We start from the raw sequence: 14,549 nt of genomic DNA, 5'->3' as shown, positions 1-14,549 counted from the left end.
TTGCCTGTGAGCCACGAGCAATGGGGAGGAAAGAGCAGCAGAGCTGGGCACACCCCAGTGCCAGGATGGTGTGCCTAATACTTATTTGATATATAAAAATATTTTGATCAAAAATATATGCATCAAAAATATTTTTATATATAAAAATATTTTGATCTTTGGATGTAACCACCAAACATGCTGCAAACTCCCCACAGCTCAGATCATACCCTTCCTATTCACACTTGAGGAGAGCTGGGGGGAAAATGTGTTACCTGCAGAGGTTTTGAGGACCAGGACTGATGAGGTTCATGCTGTCTTGATGCCCCTCCTGTGCTTCCCCTGCCCTGAAAGCAGGGGAGGTGAGAGCTCTCACCTCACTGTGTGTCAGTACAGTGCCCCAGGCACGGGGAGGGGGCACCCCCAGAGCCTCCCCCAGCATTTCCCAGCCCGTGTCCCTCAGACGCCCTCAGGGGCTTTGCATATACCCAGCTAGACCCTGTTACAGCCTCTGCACTTCCTTTTGTGTTTTTAACATCCAGCTGAGGGTTTTTGGCCAGAGAAAGGGAGGGTGGCATTGCCCCAGGGACCGTGTTGGAGCAGTGAAGGTGCAGGGAAAGGGCATGAGGAATTAGCCCAGCCCCATCCATTTGCATTCATCTCACCTGGTGCTCAGCTGTTTCTACTTTTTCCCTTCCCTTTTTCTTATTGAAGCTGCACTTTGATGCTGTGCTGATAAGCAAGAGGAAGCCTGGGGACGTTGGTTGGTGTTTGGTGGCTCAGTGTGTCTGAGTTTCCCCCTCCAGCAGCTGCTGCAGTACAGACATCATGGCCAGAGTGGTCCAGCAAAGCCCTCTCTCCAAAACAAACACCCTGAGTCCCCCTGCAATGGGTTGGTGGGACATCAGAAGCCAGAACTTGATAAATTCATGGGTGTTATATGATGTTGTGTCTCCTGGAATAGGTGACTCACAGTGTTCATGGCTGAACCTGCAGCAGCAGGTGGGACACACAAAGTGCTCTCTGAGCAGCTGATGCCCAGCTGGAGTACCTGGCATCAATGAAGTTGTTATAAAGCTACAGCAGCAGTGCTGGGAGCAGGACTGGCCCTCTACCCAGACAAGAAAAGGATTTTCCCCTCTGCCTGCCCCAGAGATGGAAAGGATGAGGTGTGTGCAGGAGTTCATGGACCGTGCTGAGGGGAGGCTCCTGGCAGTGCTTTGTGTCTGCCCAGCTCCTGAAGTGGTTCAGTAAATCAACAAGGCTCCCCTCTGTGCCTGCTGAAACCCCTCCAGCCGCCTCCCACCAGTGACTGCTGAGGTGGTGAGGGGGGTTAATTGACTCTGACAAATATTTACCTGTTTCTCTGGTTTGCAGAAACCTCGCTCCAGCCCCAGCTTTGAAGTGCAGTTCAAAGCCCCAGCAATGCTGACGTCCTGGGAGGATGGAGCTCACCCCAGCATGCAAAACCTCTCCTCTGAAAGGAGGGAAATGCATCCCCCCATCCTCCTCCTCGGCACCAGGTGCAGTCCTGGCATTTTCCATCATCTCACAGGGTCCTGCTCATCTTCCCACCCCAGAGCAAGGTCTGCTTTGCCAGTTGTTTGGGGCCTACATTAAATAATCAGCCCAAAAGGCAGAACATGTTACATGTGTATTTTTGTTCCTAACCTCCCAGTGGTGTCAACAGAGATTGGGCTGAGTTGCACATCTGTGGTGGGCTTATATTTAAAAAAAAATCTTGTTTGAACTGTACAAATAAACACCTGTGAAAAGAATCCTGTTTCTTTAAGTGAAGCTGGTAAATGCTCTGATTTAGTTAAAGCATTAGGATTTGGCTTTAATTTTATTTTTCATCAGAATTAAAGCTAGAGGAGGAAAAAAAAAGTTGTTTATTCTCAGAACAGGTAGAGTCTAGGCAGGAGGAGCACAACACCCATCACCCACCTCCTCCTGCTTGGGCTGCTGGTGGCAGGGGCTGGTCTCTGTGCACTGTTGACCACCCTCCACAATTTGCTTCAACTTGTTAAGGTGCAGGATGGGTTGCTGCATTTTGGGAGATGCTGTGTGCCTGGCAGGTTGGGATGGGCTTCCTTGGTGAAAATTTGGGTCAGACTGTAATGAACCAGTGATGGTTCTGCCAGCCCCTCGTGCCTGGAAACACCAGGAGATACCTTGGAGAAGGTTCAGAAGCTCAAACAGACACTTCAGGCTCAATGTGATGTTTGGGAGCCTTTAACCCTACTGGTAGTTCTGTTCATGGGGCTCCAAAACTCCTGCAGATGATGAAGGGAAGGGTCCTGGATGGGGAAAAGTGGAAAAAATTGGAGCCCAGGCATCAGAACAGCTCTGAGCTTCTTCTTGAGGCAAATTCATTCCTTCCCTGCTCTCACCTGGGGATGGCTGAGCTGGGCATTGCTCAGCACCTCACCCTGACACATCTCACCTCAGTGCCTTCCTGCCCCTCTTGTCTGTCAGGTGCCACCCATGGCTGATGATCATAAATATATATATAAATAAATTCCATGGCCTGGGGCATCCTGGTTTCTTCTGGCAAAGGCTGAAATATGGGGCAGCCCTGTGGTGAAAGCATGGCAAGGTTAGTAGAGATGTTAAGCTCACTGAACACAGGGAATGCATAGGTAAAAAAACAAACAAATAACTCTTAAAAATAATAATTTATAATGTTGGGCATCCAAATTAAGCCTGTGACAGAATTGAGTGCACTGGCTCTTCAGCACACCCTTTGAACATCTTTGTAATTATTATTTTTTTGTCTGCAGGGCATTTCAATGGTCGTTGTGGTCAGGAAAAATCCAAATCACATTTCCAGCCAACACTTTTATCATTATCCAAGCCAGTAAAGCTCAGATTAAATATTATGTATACATATATTTTAGATTTATACTTAAATATTTATAATTATACATTGGACTGAAATAGCTCATGTTTTGTGGCTGGCTGTACCTGGTATCCAGTCAAGAAACCAGGACAGCTAATCAACACAAAGTCACTTCCAAATTTTATACTCTGATTCTTTCCTGCAAATATATGAGCTAAAAATGCACCAGTGGAGTTTGAAAAGTCCATATTTCTGAATTTGAATTAATAAGCACAGACAGTTTCCTTCCCATGTTTGATCAGTTGCAATAAACAGTATTTTTTTAATCTAAAAATGAAAAAATAAAAGCAATGTTTTGGTACAGTAGCTCGAGGGCCACCCAGCAAATGGTTTTGTGGAAGTTGTAATTGAGTTTTTTGTGATCTTTAATCTATGCTTGATAATCCTTATAGAAAGGGAATAAAAGGGAACAATAAATAATGCTGTTAGTGTATGGCTAGCAGGAAGGTTAATTGGTCTGGGCAGGAGTGAATTCCCCATAACTGCTGCTGGGAGAGCACTGCCCACTCAGCCAACAGGGAAAAACTTCTCAGAGCCACCCCTGAAAGAAAACACATCGAGAATCAGATTAATTCAAATGCACAGGTTGGGGATGAGGAGGTTCTCTGGCAAACACAGAAGGTGTGAATTATGTGTTGTGGAAAAAAAAGGGGAATATTTCATCAAGGAGCTGCAAGTGCAGCCACCACAGCTGCTCAAGGAAGTCAGGCAATTAGAGATAAACATGAGTAATTAAGATCATTTTATGCCCATGTACCCTTAATCACATGAATTATATATTTTTTCACATGTAATCTCATCCCCACTTCATCTGCTAATGGGCTCCTTAATCTGTGTTCTATGCAGAGAAGCTATTTTACATCTTTGTGAACTCTGCTTATTTTTAAGCTCTTCAGACCATCATTGCAGCCCTCTGCAACCTCACCCTTTTCTCTGAAAGACATTTAGGAGGGAGAAGAACAGAATTGCTCCCATATTCTGCTCAGGGTGTGGGGATACAGAGCCTAAGGGTCTGTGCCTGGGGAGGGAGTTTGTCAGAGCCACAAATTAAACTCCTGTTTCTCACAAGACCATCCTCTCCTGTAAATCAAACCCTGTCATTAGTCTGCTCTGCTGTGATCTAGCTGTGCCAAGCAAGAAATGTAAATATTTTGTAGCAAGAGGTATTAATTTTTAGCATTAATAAAGTTTGCACCACTGAAAACTGAATTGGTCCTTTCTTATGCTTCACCCCATATACCAAAATATTTTGATCTTTGGATGTAACCACCAAATGCTGCAAATTCCCTACAGCTCAGATCATACCCTTCCTATTCACTTGAGGAGAGTTGTAGGGGAAATGTGTGACCTGCAGAGGTTTTCAGGCTGGGTCTAGCTGAGTTCACTCTGTCTAAATTCCCTGGGGTAATTTCCACTGCTTTTTCTAAAATTCCTGATGTTTCAGGACAGGGAAAGACCTTTCCCATTTATCTGGGGAGCCACACAGGTGATGAGCTACCAACATCTCCCTTCTGTTTCCCAACTCATCATCTCCACTGTAAATAACACATCATCCCCTCTCAGGTCAGCCTTGGCTCTGCCTGGACCCATGGCAGGGCTGGAGCTGGTAGGAAGAGCATCCTTTCCCATCAGAGATGGGCAGCAAAGATCCAGGCCAGCTTGAGAGAAAGGCTGCTGTGCCTCACCCTGGGCTGCATTTCAAAGGCATCACTGACACAAGGGAACAAAGCACAATATTATTTTTTGATCTCTTTTCCTAAGCCAACAGTGAATAGAGAAGGCTGTGGAGCTCAAAGTGATGGAAGTGTCTCAGCAAAGGGCCAAAACTATCTTCACTTCAAGCTTAAGCTCCCATTAGGCAAAGAAAATACAGCCCAAATTATGCTTATGTAGCACCTCTCATGCAAACATCCCAGGACACTCCAGGATCAAACTCAAACACAATCAATCATGGAGATGTGAGCAGTGCTCACCAAGGAAAACAGAGAGCAGGGGAGGCTGGGCAGGAATGAGCACCTGGCTGCCCCAGGGCAGGGCTGGGGGCTGCCAGGGCCCTGGGCAGGCAGGGATGGGTCAGCAGGGGCTGGCAGGCTGTGGGAATTGCTGGGAGGGGGGAGGATGGGCTGGGAAGGCAGAAGATGTCCCAGATCCCAAGGGGTTGTCACCACTGGGGTAACTCATCCCCAGGGAGTGTGTGGACACAGGCTGATGGCTCTGCCAGCCTTGGGGCTTGGATACTGCTCCTGGTGCCCCTGGAGCACACCTTCCCAAAAAACCCACCTTACCCCAAATGTGGCTCAGAGAAGAACCGTTGCTTGAGTTTGGTAAAAAAATACATTGTGTAATTTTTTCTCCTTCTCCTCACAGCATCCCTCCTTGGCCACAACACAGAGTGGCGAACCCAGAAATCTCATAAAATAAAATTATTCCTGTTTAGCACAGTCAAGAGGTTTAGTTTGACTATTTGGGCTGAGATTTCACTTCAAATGTCTTGGTCCTATTCCACAGCAAACCTCCCACCCTTTGCCAATTTATTTTTAAGTGTCAGGACACTCAAGGTGGCTGAACATCCTGCAGAACTGAAGAATTAAACTCCAGTAACTCATCCTGTGATGGCTTTAAGGCATAATCAGCTTTTCAATAACAATCTTGCCACTTTCTAGCCTGTCATATTTTTAAGTGATCAGCAGGAAAAACTTGTGAGCAGGGGTCTCATGACATTGAGGAGTGGGGCTGTGACCCCACTGCAGCATCAATTTAATCTCAGCATTGAGGCAACAGCAGATCACAAACACAGCACCTGAGCAAAGTGCCACTGTCTTGCAAGGTCTGAATTTCTCCACAGCTAAATTTAAGTGTGCAAATTAGGTGAACAGTTGCCCTGGACTCCTGGAAAGGGCTGCTGAGGCTGTCTTTCCACTGACTGCGTTGAAAGAGGTGTCTGCTTCAAGATGAGGAGCCTCAGTTCTGCAGAAGGTATCCACACTGTAGTCTCACATCAACGAGGCAGACTTCTTTGCACTCAAAATGCTTAACAGATAATTAACAGAATCACCAAAACAAGACAAATAAAATTTCTAAGCAATTTATTTATTTAAAACAATTAACAACTCCTAGTGTCATTATTCCTTCTCTAATTAATAGTTGGTACCCCATGAACAGGAAAGATTTCCCTCCAGCCTGCTGCAGGTTATGAGGATGCTTTTTTCAGCTCTTTTGGATCCTATTTCAAATCTCTGCTCAGGGAGCTGGGATCTCCCCATTACCTGTCCAATTAAGTGTTCTAAGCTCTGGTGACTGGGTATGAAGAAACTAGGTTTACCAACCACTCTTCGACTCTGGAAGTTGTTCTACAGCTCCTAATGAATCTGTCCCTATGGATTTTAGAGGCAAAATGGGATTTCTCAAAGAGAAGCAATTTGTTGGAGGCCTTGGTTCAAATTAAACCAGAAAAAGAAATTACTCCCAATCCAGTTTTAAAAATCAAATAGTCTGAAAAATTTCAGTTTCAACCAGGCAGGGATTTGGTGAAGTTAAGGAAGAAGTTTAAAAAGCCAGATCTGCTGTACCTGACAAATTAACTCAGTTTAGTGTAGTTTATACCTGTCTCACATTGACCAAGTATCCATGAGAGCTTTTTAGAAGCCTTCAGCCATTCCCTTAGAACAAACCTTAGTCCTTGTTTATGAATGAAAGCTTTATCTGCTGTTTTGAAAGACCTAAATTCCACTTCTCTGATTCTTTACAGAAGTATGGCAGTCGGCTCCTCAGAAGGTCCAGTGGCCTTGGCTTGGTGCTCACGGCAGCAAATACCAGGCCTGAAAGTAGAGATTGTCTCTAAATGTGCAGAACACCTGGACCCAGTCAGCTTTGCTCACTGCACTTGTGAGAATCCACGATTTACAGAGCTAATCCTCAGACATTTCAAGCTGGGCTGAGGATAGACAACATTTGCAGCCCGTGCCATCAGCTGCATTCATCTGGAGCAGGTGCCAGGCTTACGAAATCCCCCTGCGTGTGGCAGACAGCGCAGCACGCCTCATTAGCAGCCAGCCCAGCAGCTCCCACCTCCAGCACTGCAAACAGTCTGCACAGCACAGACCCAAACCTGGGAAGCACAGGAGGCCAGGTTTCAAAGGCATAGGGGATTTAGGCAGACAATGAGGGGCTCTGTGAAACCTGCTCCCAAGCCCTGCTCATCCTCACTTGTTTGAGTGAGCGCAGCTGCCTGTCGTTTCTAATTCGGGGTGCTAGACATGGCCGTGGCAGCCTTGCTAAAAACAACAGCTAATAAATTGCCAAATGCCATTTACCCTGGATAACCTCCTTAGCCCAAGCCCTCCATATCTGCTGGGGCTGCTTTGATGTGTTGATCTGCTCTCTCAGCCCAGATGTTGTCATAGATTTGCTGACGATGACGGCGAAACAGCTTTGAAATACTCTGGCAAGAAATACTTTCCCATCCTGTCTCAGATGGGATCTGCTTATCCCCCCCCCACTCTTACATTTTTCTTACTGAGGCCATTGGGATGAATAAAGGCTCTTTGTTCATTCAGCCATTTCTTTTCTTGCTGATGATTTTTTAATATTTTAAAAACTAAGCTGAAATGACAGCGGCAGCTGTTCAATAGATGAAATAGGTCTCAAATACCACAGTAATGGCTGGTGTTTGGACACCATTTTCAGCCTTAGACAAGGAGAATGAAAAGGCATGACAGCTCCAGAAATACTTTCTCCCTCCCTCTTAGGATGTAGGAAAAACTAAAATAATTCTTCTGATTGAGAAAATTCTCAGATTTTCTCATTAATATCATGGTAAAACCCTCTTTTCAGGTGTACTGGGAACCTAGTTAAAAGTAGTGCTTGCTCTTTAATAGGGCAAGAGAAAACAGCCTCAAGTTTCTCCAGGGGAAATTTAGATTGGAGATTAGGGAAAACGTTTTCACCAAAAGTGTTACAAGCACTAGCAGAGGGTGCCCAAGAAAGTGGAGAGGTCACAGTCCCTGGAGGGATTTAAAAGACGTGCAGATGTGGCACTTGGGGACATGGCTTTGTGAATGGGTCTGTGGGGAGGCGTCTGTGTAGATTCATGAGGATGGGTCTGCATGGATGGATCCAAATGGACGGATCCGTGTGGATGGGTCTGCATGGATGGATCCAAATGGACGGATCCATGTGCATGGGTCTGCATGGATGGATCCCTGTGGATGCGTCTGTGTGTGTGGATTCATGTGGATAGAACTATAAGGAGGGATCTATGGGAATGGTCCATGTGGATGGATCTGTGGGCATGGATCCTTGTAGGTGGCTCTGTGTGAAACTGTGTGGATGGATCCTTGTTAATGGCTCTGTGTGGATGGATCTATGAGGATCTGTGTGGACGGCTCTATGTGGATGGCTCTGTGTGGATGGGTCCATGTAGATCCATGTGGATGGATCCCTGTGGATGGCTCCATGCAGATGGATCCATATGTATCCGTGTGGATGATGGATCCTTACAGGTCCCGGTGGATGGCTCCCTGAGGATTGAGCTATGCAGATTGATCCCTGTGGATGGATCCCTTTGAACAGATCCCTGTGAACAGATCCCTGTGAGCTGATCCCTGAGGATGGATCCCTGAGGGCCGATCCCTGTGGGCCAACCCCTGTGAACAGATCCCTGCGGGCCAATCCCTGTGGGTCGATCCCTTTGAACAGATCCCAGTGAACAAATCCCAGTGAACAAATCCCTGTGAGCAGATCCCTGTGAGCTGATCTCTGTGGGCCAGTCCCTGCGGGTCTATCCCTGTGAACAAATCCCTGTGAGCCGATCGCTGTGAACACATCCCTCTGGGCTGATCCCTGTGAACAGATCCCTGCAGGCCGATCCCTGTGAGCCAATCCCTGTGAACTGATCCCTGTAAGATGATCCCTATGAACAAATCCCTGTGAGCCGATCGCTGCGAACACATCCCTCTGGGCTGATCCCTGTGAACGGATCCCTGCGGGCCGATCCCTGCGCACGGCCGCTCGCACACGGCTCCCTCACGACTCCAGGAGGGTCCCGCAGGCTGCCAGCAGAGGGCGCTGTGTGGCGGCGCCGTGTGGCGGTGCCAGCGGCGGCCGCGCGGGGGCGCTGCGGGGGCGGGGCCGGGCGGTGCGGGCGCTGTGGGGCGGCCATGGAGCGGCTGGAGCGGAGCGGGCGCTGGCTGCGGGCCGCGCTGGCCCGCGGGCCGCTGCGCCGCCGCCTTCCCGCGCTGCTGCTCGCCATCGCCGTGCTCGGCTCCGCGCTCAAGGACAGCGACCTGGTGCCCGACACGCCGCTGCAGAACAAGCGCAACCCGCTCAACGTGTGAGGAGGGGCCTGGGGGTCGCGGCCGGTGCGAGCGGGAGGGGCCGGGCAGGGCGGACGGAGCGGGCCGGGGGTCGGTGGTGGCCGCGAGTGCCGCGCTGGGCCGGGGTTGCTGCTTCGGTGATGAGATTTCCTGTTCCTGACTCAAAGGTTTCAGAATACCGGGAGTTTCTTGCTCAGTCTTTATTGGAAGGGGGGGAAAAGGAGCTTTCTTTTTTTTTTTTTTTTCCCCCTTCTTAATCTCGCAGATAATTCCTCGTATTTGAATAAACTGATTTCACCTTCTCTGGCAGGCAGTGGCTGAACCCAAGGGCAGGGCCTGGAGCTGTGTCAGAGGGCTAGGCTGGGTGTTAGGAAAGGATTCTTCATCAGGATCATAGCTGAACACTGGAACAGGCTCCCCAGGGCAGCGGTAACAGCACCAGGGCTGACAGAACTCACCATTTTGACATTTTGACAGCATTTTGACAGTGCTCTCTGGCCCATGCTGTGACTCTTGCACTCTCCTGTGCAGGGCCAAGGGTTGGACTCCATGACCCTTGTGGGTCCCTTCCAACTCAGCAGATTCTGTGATTCTGTGATAGTTACTGAGCTGATCTAAAAGCCAGCTGAAGGAAATAGGCCTTTTAGCATCTTTCCTAAAAGTGGAGTGGCTGCCATCCTTTTCTGGCACTTGGGCAATGAGCTAACTGGCTTAGTCATTCTGTGAAATTAGTTTGAGCGTTTTGAAGGAAGCAATGAGCTGGGCTGGAGCACATGTGCTGTCCTGCTACAGGTCTAAAGTAAAATTAAAATTGCTGTTTTCCTCTGTGACTTGGGCAGCTTTGAACTCATTCCAATCTGTCATTTGGTGACATGGGACAAGAGCTGTTTTCGGTGTGATTGAAAGAGCATTGACAGGAAACACTTAGAGAGAAATTGATCTTACAGTAAAAGCATATTTCAGTTCAGTTCTCCTTTTTAAATAGAGGAAGGTGATCTGTACTGACAGTTTCTGAAGCAAGTATTTTTTCCCTGCAAATTACTTGCCTCCTGGCTTGTCAGCAGTAACCTTGGCAGCCTTTCTTGCTTTTAAATAAAATGAGGGGGTTATTTTCAATAATTTATTTTCAATAATTCAATTTACTGTTTCATGGTAGCAGCTGCAGTTGCCACACAGGCATCACTTCTGTAAAATTAAAGAGTGAATGAGGTACTCCTCAAAATCCTGGGCAAGGCCCTGACAGGTTTGTTAGGGTCATAAGGAAGATGCAGAACCCCAGACTGGTTTGGCTTTGCCTTTGATGCTCAGGTGAGGATTAAATGATGACTGTGTGTTGTGTCCATAGCTCAGGCACAGAGCAGAGTTCAGCTGTCTCTGTTTTCAAACTGGGCTCTGGGTAACAAAGGGGCTGCACAATTCCCTCTCCCACCAGCTGAGAGGAAGCAAGCACCTTGGAAAGTGCTGATGGGAGAAACAAGATCCTGGACTCCTTAATTCATTAATAAATTCACTTACACGTGCTCCAGTTTAAGATTTGAAAAGAGAACAAGTTAACACAATACTCTCTTGTGTTAAACAAGGTATCAACACATTGTCAGCTGGGCTTCAAGATTTTATGGGCATCACAGCAAAAGTTTTCAGGGCAGAGAGTGAATTTAGAGATGGAAGGATTTGTGTATGCTGAAAGAATGCTCTCATTGATTGAAAGGACAGTAAAGGAACAACATTGAGCTGTTTAATTTATTTAGAAGGACATGAGAGAGAAAAAGCTTCACAGGCTGATGAGGGGAAAGAGCCAGCTCTTCTGGCTGTCTTGAGAGGCTGAGGTTGTGAAAGGCTTTGTAAGCAAGGATAATTGAGATGGTGGAAGAGTCAGAGAAGGGGTTACTGTGGTCAGGGTGGCAAGCTAAAAATACATTCTTTGCAGCTGCATTTTGAGTAGGGCAGAGTTGAGCTGCTTTGTAGGGTCAAAGTGATTGCAAAACTGATCTGCAGGTCTGCTGCAATGAATGAGGGCTCTGGGCCCAAGGCAACACTGCCTTGGGAACAGGTACCTGCCTGAGGAAGTATTCAGGTTTTGGGCTTGAGGGGAGTACTGGGGAGAAGGTTAAGCTGTAGCTAAGCTGTATTTTGGGAGGAGGGCACAAGTGTGGCATTCACATTCTCTGAAAAAAATCCCTTCACCCAGGACTTTTCTCCTGGGAAGCTCAGAAGCCTCAGAGAAAAGGAAAACAATTCTTAACTCATTTGGTTCTCCTCTGTTTTGCTCATGTGGACTGTATTTGGAGATTGTTCCATTGCATTCTGCTGTGAGTTTTGACTCTTTGGCTAGTCAGGGCCAAGCTGTGTCGAGACTCTGGAAAGAGTCACAAGTTTTCATTATTATCTTTTTAGCATTGAGTAAGTATAATTTCTGTACTCTTTAGTATAGAATAGTATTCTTTAATATATGATATTATTATAAAGTAATAAATTATAAAGTAATAAATTATAAAGTAATAAATTAGCCTTCTGAGGACATGGAGTCAGATACATCATTCCTGCCTTCGTCGGGGCACTCCCTGCAAATACAACAGGGCCAAGTCTCTTATTTAGATGGTTCTGAACACTGACCTCGAGCACTTACTCCACTGTGGCATTTCACCCATGCTGGTGTCTCCTTTGCCTTTCCTCTGGCAGATACTTCGTGAAGGTGGCCTGGGCTTGGACTCTGTGGCTGCTGCTGCCCTTCATCACCCTCAGCACGTACGAGCTGGGCCGGAGCAAGCTCCTGTACGGCCGCACGCGGAGCGCGCTGCTGGTGCTGCGGCGCCTGGGGGCCCTGCTGGTGGGCACGGCCGTGTGGTACCTGTGCACTGAGCTCTTCATCTTCATAGAGAACCTCACAGGGGAGTGCTCCCTGCAGGGCCAGCCCAGCCAGCCAGGCCAGCCCCCCCGGCTCTACGCCTCCAAGCGCGAGTGCCAGCGGGACAGCGGCGTCTGGAGCGGCTTCGACATCTCGGGGCACTGCTTCCTGCTCTCCTACTGTGCCATGATGATCCTGGAGGAGCTGGCTGTGCTGGAAGCGCTGGCCATAGAGCACAGCTCCAAGCTGAGGGTGGTGATCAACGTGCTGCTGGTTTCCCTGTGTTCCCTCACCGTGATCTGGGTGTTCATGTTCCTCTGTACTGCCCTGTATTTCCATGACTTCAGCCAAAAGCTTCTTGGTGTGCTGATAGGTCTGGCAGCTTGGTATGGGACATACAGGTATTGGTATTTAAAGCCCTTTTCTCCTGGACTGCCTCTTCCAAATATACCTTTGAGTTCAAAGAAATACAGCTATAGCAGATAAAATAAGGTTTGAAATGTTTTGGATTTTGCTTTCAGTACTGGAGTAGTTGAATGTAGGAATGGTTACTGTATTTCCACTGTAAGGAACAAGGTGATGGGTTGGAGGAAACCTAATCTGTACTAGCCATTGGCTGGCAGGTGGTAATGAGCTTCTTCCCTGGGAGAAGAAAAAAAATCAGGATTGGAAGAGGTCTCCTCTTGTTTAGGAGCTGCCAACTGGGATTGTCAGCAAAGAAATCAGGAGCTGAATCTGTTTCTCTCACTAATAAATGAAGTAGCAGACCCAAGGCTAAAAGAGGCCTTTGATCTTTAGGAGTGTGATTTATCTCAGTTAATTCTCCCTCTTCCTTTTTGAATTATGTCAAGATATGGTGGGTGATCCAAACCTCAGGCTTTTTTTAATGTTCCTATTTGTATTGCCTTATGGGAAAGCTCTAATAATCACAGTGCTGCTAAGGATTGCAAAAATTATCAATTCTTGTGGAAAACGGTTCTGTTGTGAAACTGGAACATCTCATGTTCTCAAGTGTTAAAAACACTAACTTGCCAGAAATGCCTCATAGCTGCTTCTGCAGCAGAGAATAAGTCTGAGGTGCAGTGTCTGAAGCAGGCTGATTCTCAATTCATGCCATGTCCTAAAAGGAAACTCTTGGAAAAACAAGCCTTAGCCTTCTCCTTAGGTGAGGTAGATGTAATAATATTTTGTCATTTTATTCTATACACTAAAAAACCCAAACTCCTTTCTGTTTTGCTAAAAAGTCTAGTATGAGGATTGGGGTTTTAATTTTTTTAAAATCTAATCCACTACACACTTTGCAACAACAAATTCTTTGGCTTTGTTCTTTCTTCTAGAACAACAGTGGAATTCTGGTGTTCTGAACAAGCTAGCTTATCCTGCTATTTCCCAAATAGTCTGCTTGGTAAGGAGTGAAATGCATTGTTTATCCTGGGAGCTGCAAAGCAGAGTGTGCTTGAAGCAATATTTATTCTTGCAATACCAATAAGCTATTTAATTCTGATTGCACATAAAGCTGTGGCCACTTTTGATGTGGCTGTAAAGCCACTACTGAACAAAACACTGCTAGTAGATAATGAATAGGGGTGAGATGGGTTTGCTCATCTTATCAGTCAGATGTTTAGCATAGTTTTTATCTCCAAAAGCTTTTAATTATTTAATAGAGGTTCATTCATGGTGCAGTTGCATGAAGTGTGTTTGACAGTGATGACAAGACAGCCAGGAAGGGCTGTGGGTCACCTCCACTGACCCCACAGGCTGCAGAGTGACTTTTTCTGCCTACAGGGTGTGATGCTCCATCAGGTAATCTTGGCACATTTGCCAGCTCAACCTCTCTCTTCCAGCAAGAGATTGGAAGCATTTGCAATTCCTCCAGCAGTGTTAGTTCCATGCTGTGGTCTGCCTCTGAGGAGAGCTAAATTCACTGGAATTCCCACTGAATTTGGTGGCAAGTGGGAGTTGTGTGTCCTTAGAAAGAGCAATTCACCTCTCAGAAAGAAGCTGTCCACAGGGTTATGTCTTTTCTGTCAAACTCCTCTTGGTTTTCTATTAAATTGCCTTTTAAGCTGACTCTTTGAAAATTGCACTGATTAACTCATATTGGGTTTAACTAAATTTGTTTAAACAATGCAAATGTATTTGCAGACACTCTTTTGATGTAATTTAAGCCTACTCCCAATAGAGCTAAGCTAGACTGCAAGCCACATTCACCATGAAAAAGGATTATATACCCAGAAGGTTTTATGATTAATTTCATTAAGTTCCTATTTTGGGTTATCTTTATGTAACTTTGCTGTATAGACAAGCCCTTGGAACAGGAAATGCTGTTTACTTAAACCAACTGACTTGCTGAAATGATGTTCATTTTCACAAATGTTTTGTGCAATCACTGTGGATATTTCTGTCCACTTTAACCAGTGTCATGCAGATTATTTTTTTAATGGAAATAATGTAGGATATGGTTATTCTCTTATTTAAAACAATGAAAGAAAAACATTTGAAAACTTTA

At 46.5% G+C, this 14,549-nt stretch overlaps 1 protein-coding gene across 1 annotated transcript; it reads left to right on the top strand.

The window, feature by feature from the left end:
* Nucleotides 1–9,037: 9,037 nt before the first annotated feature.
* Nucleotides 9,038–14,549, top strand: FITM2 (fat storage inducing transmembrane protein 2). The gene is made up of 2 exons (XM_064730183.1): nt 9,038–9,212; nt 11,875–14,549. The coding sequence occupies exons 1-2, from the start codon at nt 9,040–9,042 to the stop codon at nt 12,524–12,526; spliced, it is 825 nt and encodes a 274-aa protein (XP_064586253.1). The 5' UTR covers nt 9,038–9,039; the 3' UTR covers nt 12,527–14,549.

The sequence above is a fragment of the Zonotrichia leucophrys genome, chromosome 20 (genome assembly GCF_028769735.1).
Source record: "Zonotrichia leucophrys gambelii isolate GWCS_2022_RI chromosome 20, RI_Zleu_2.0, whole genome shotgun sequence".
Lineage (NCBI taxonomy): Eukaryota > Metazoa > Chordata > Aves > Passeriformes > Passerellidae > Zonotrichia > Zonotrichia leucophrys.
This window is presented reverse-complemented; position numbering and strand designations above follow the sequence as displayed.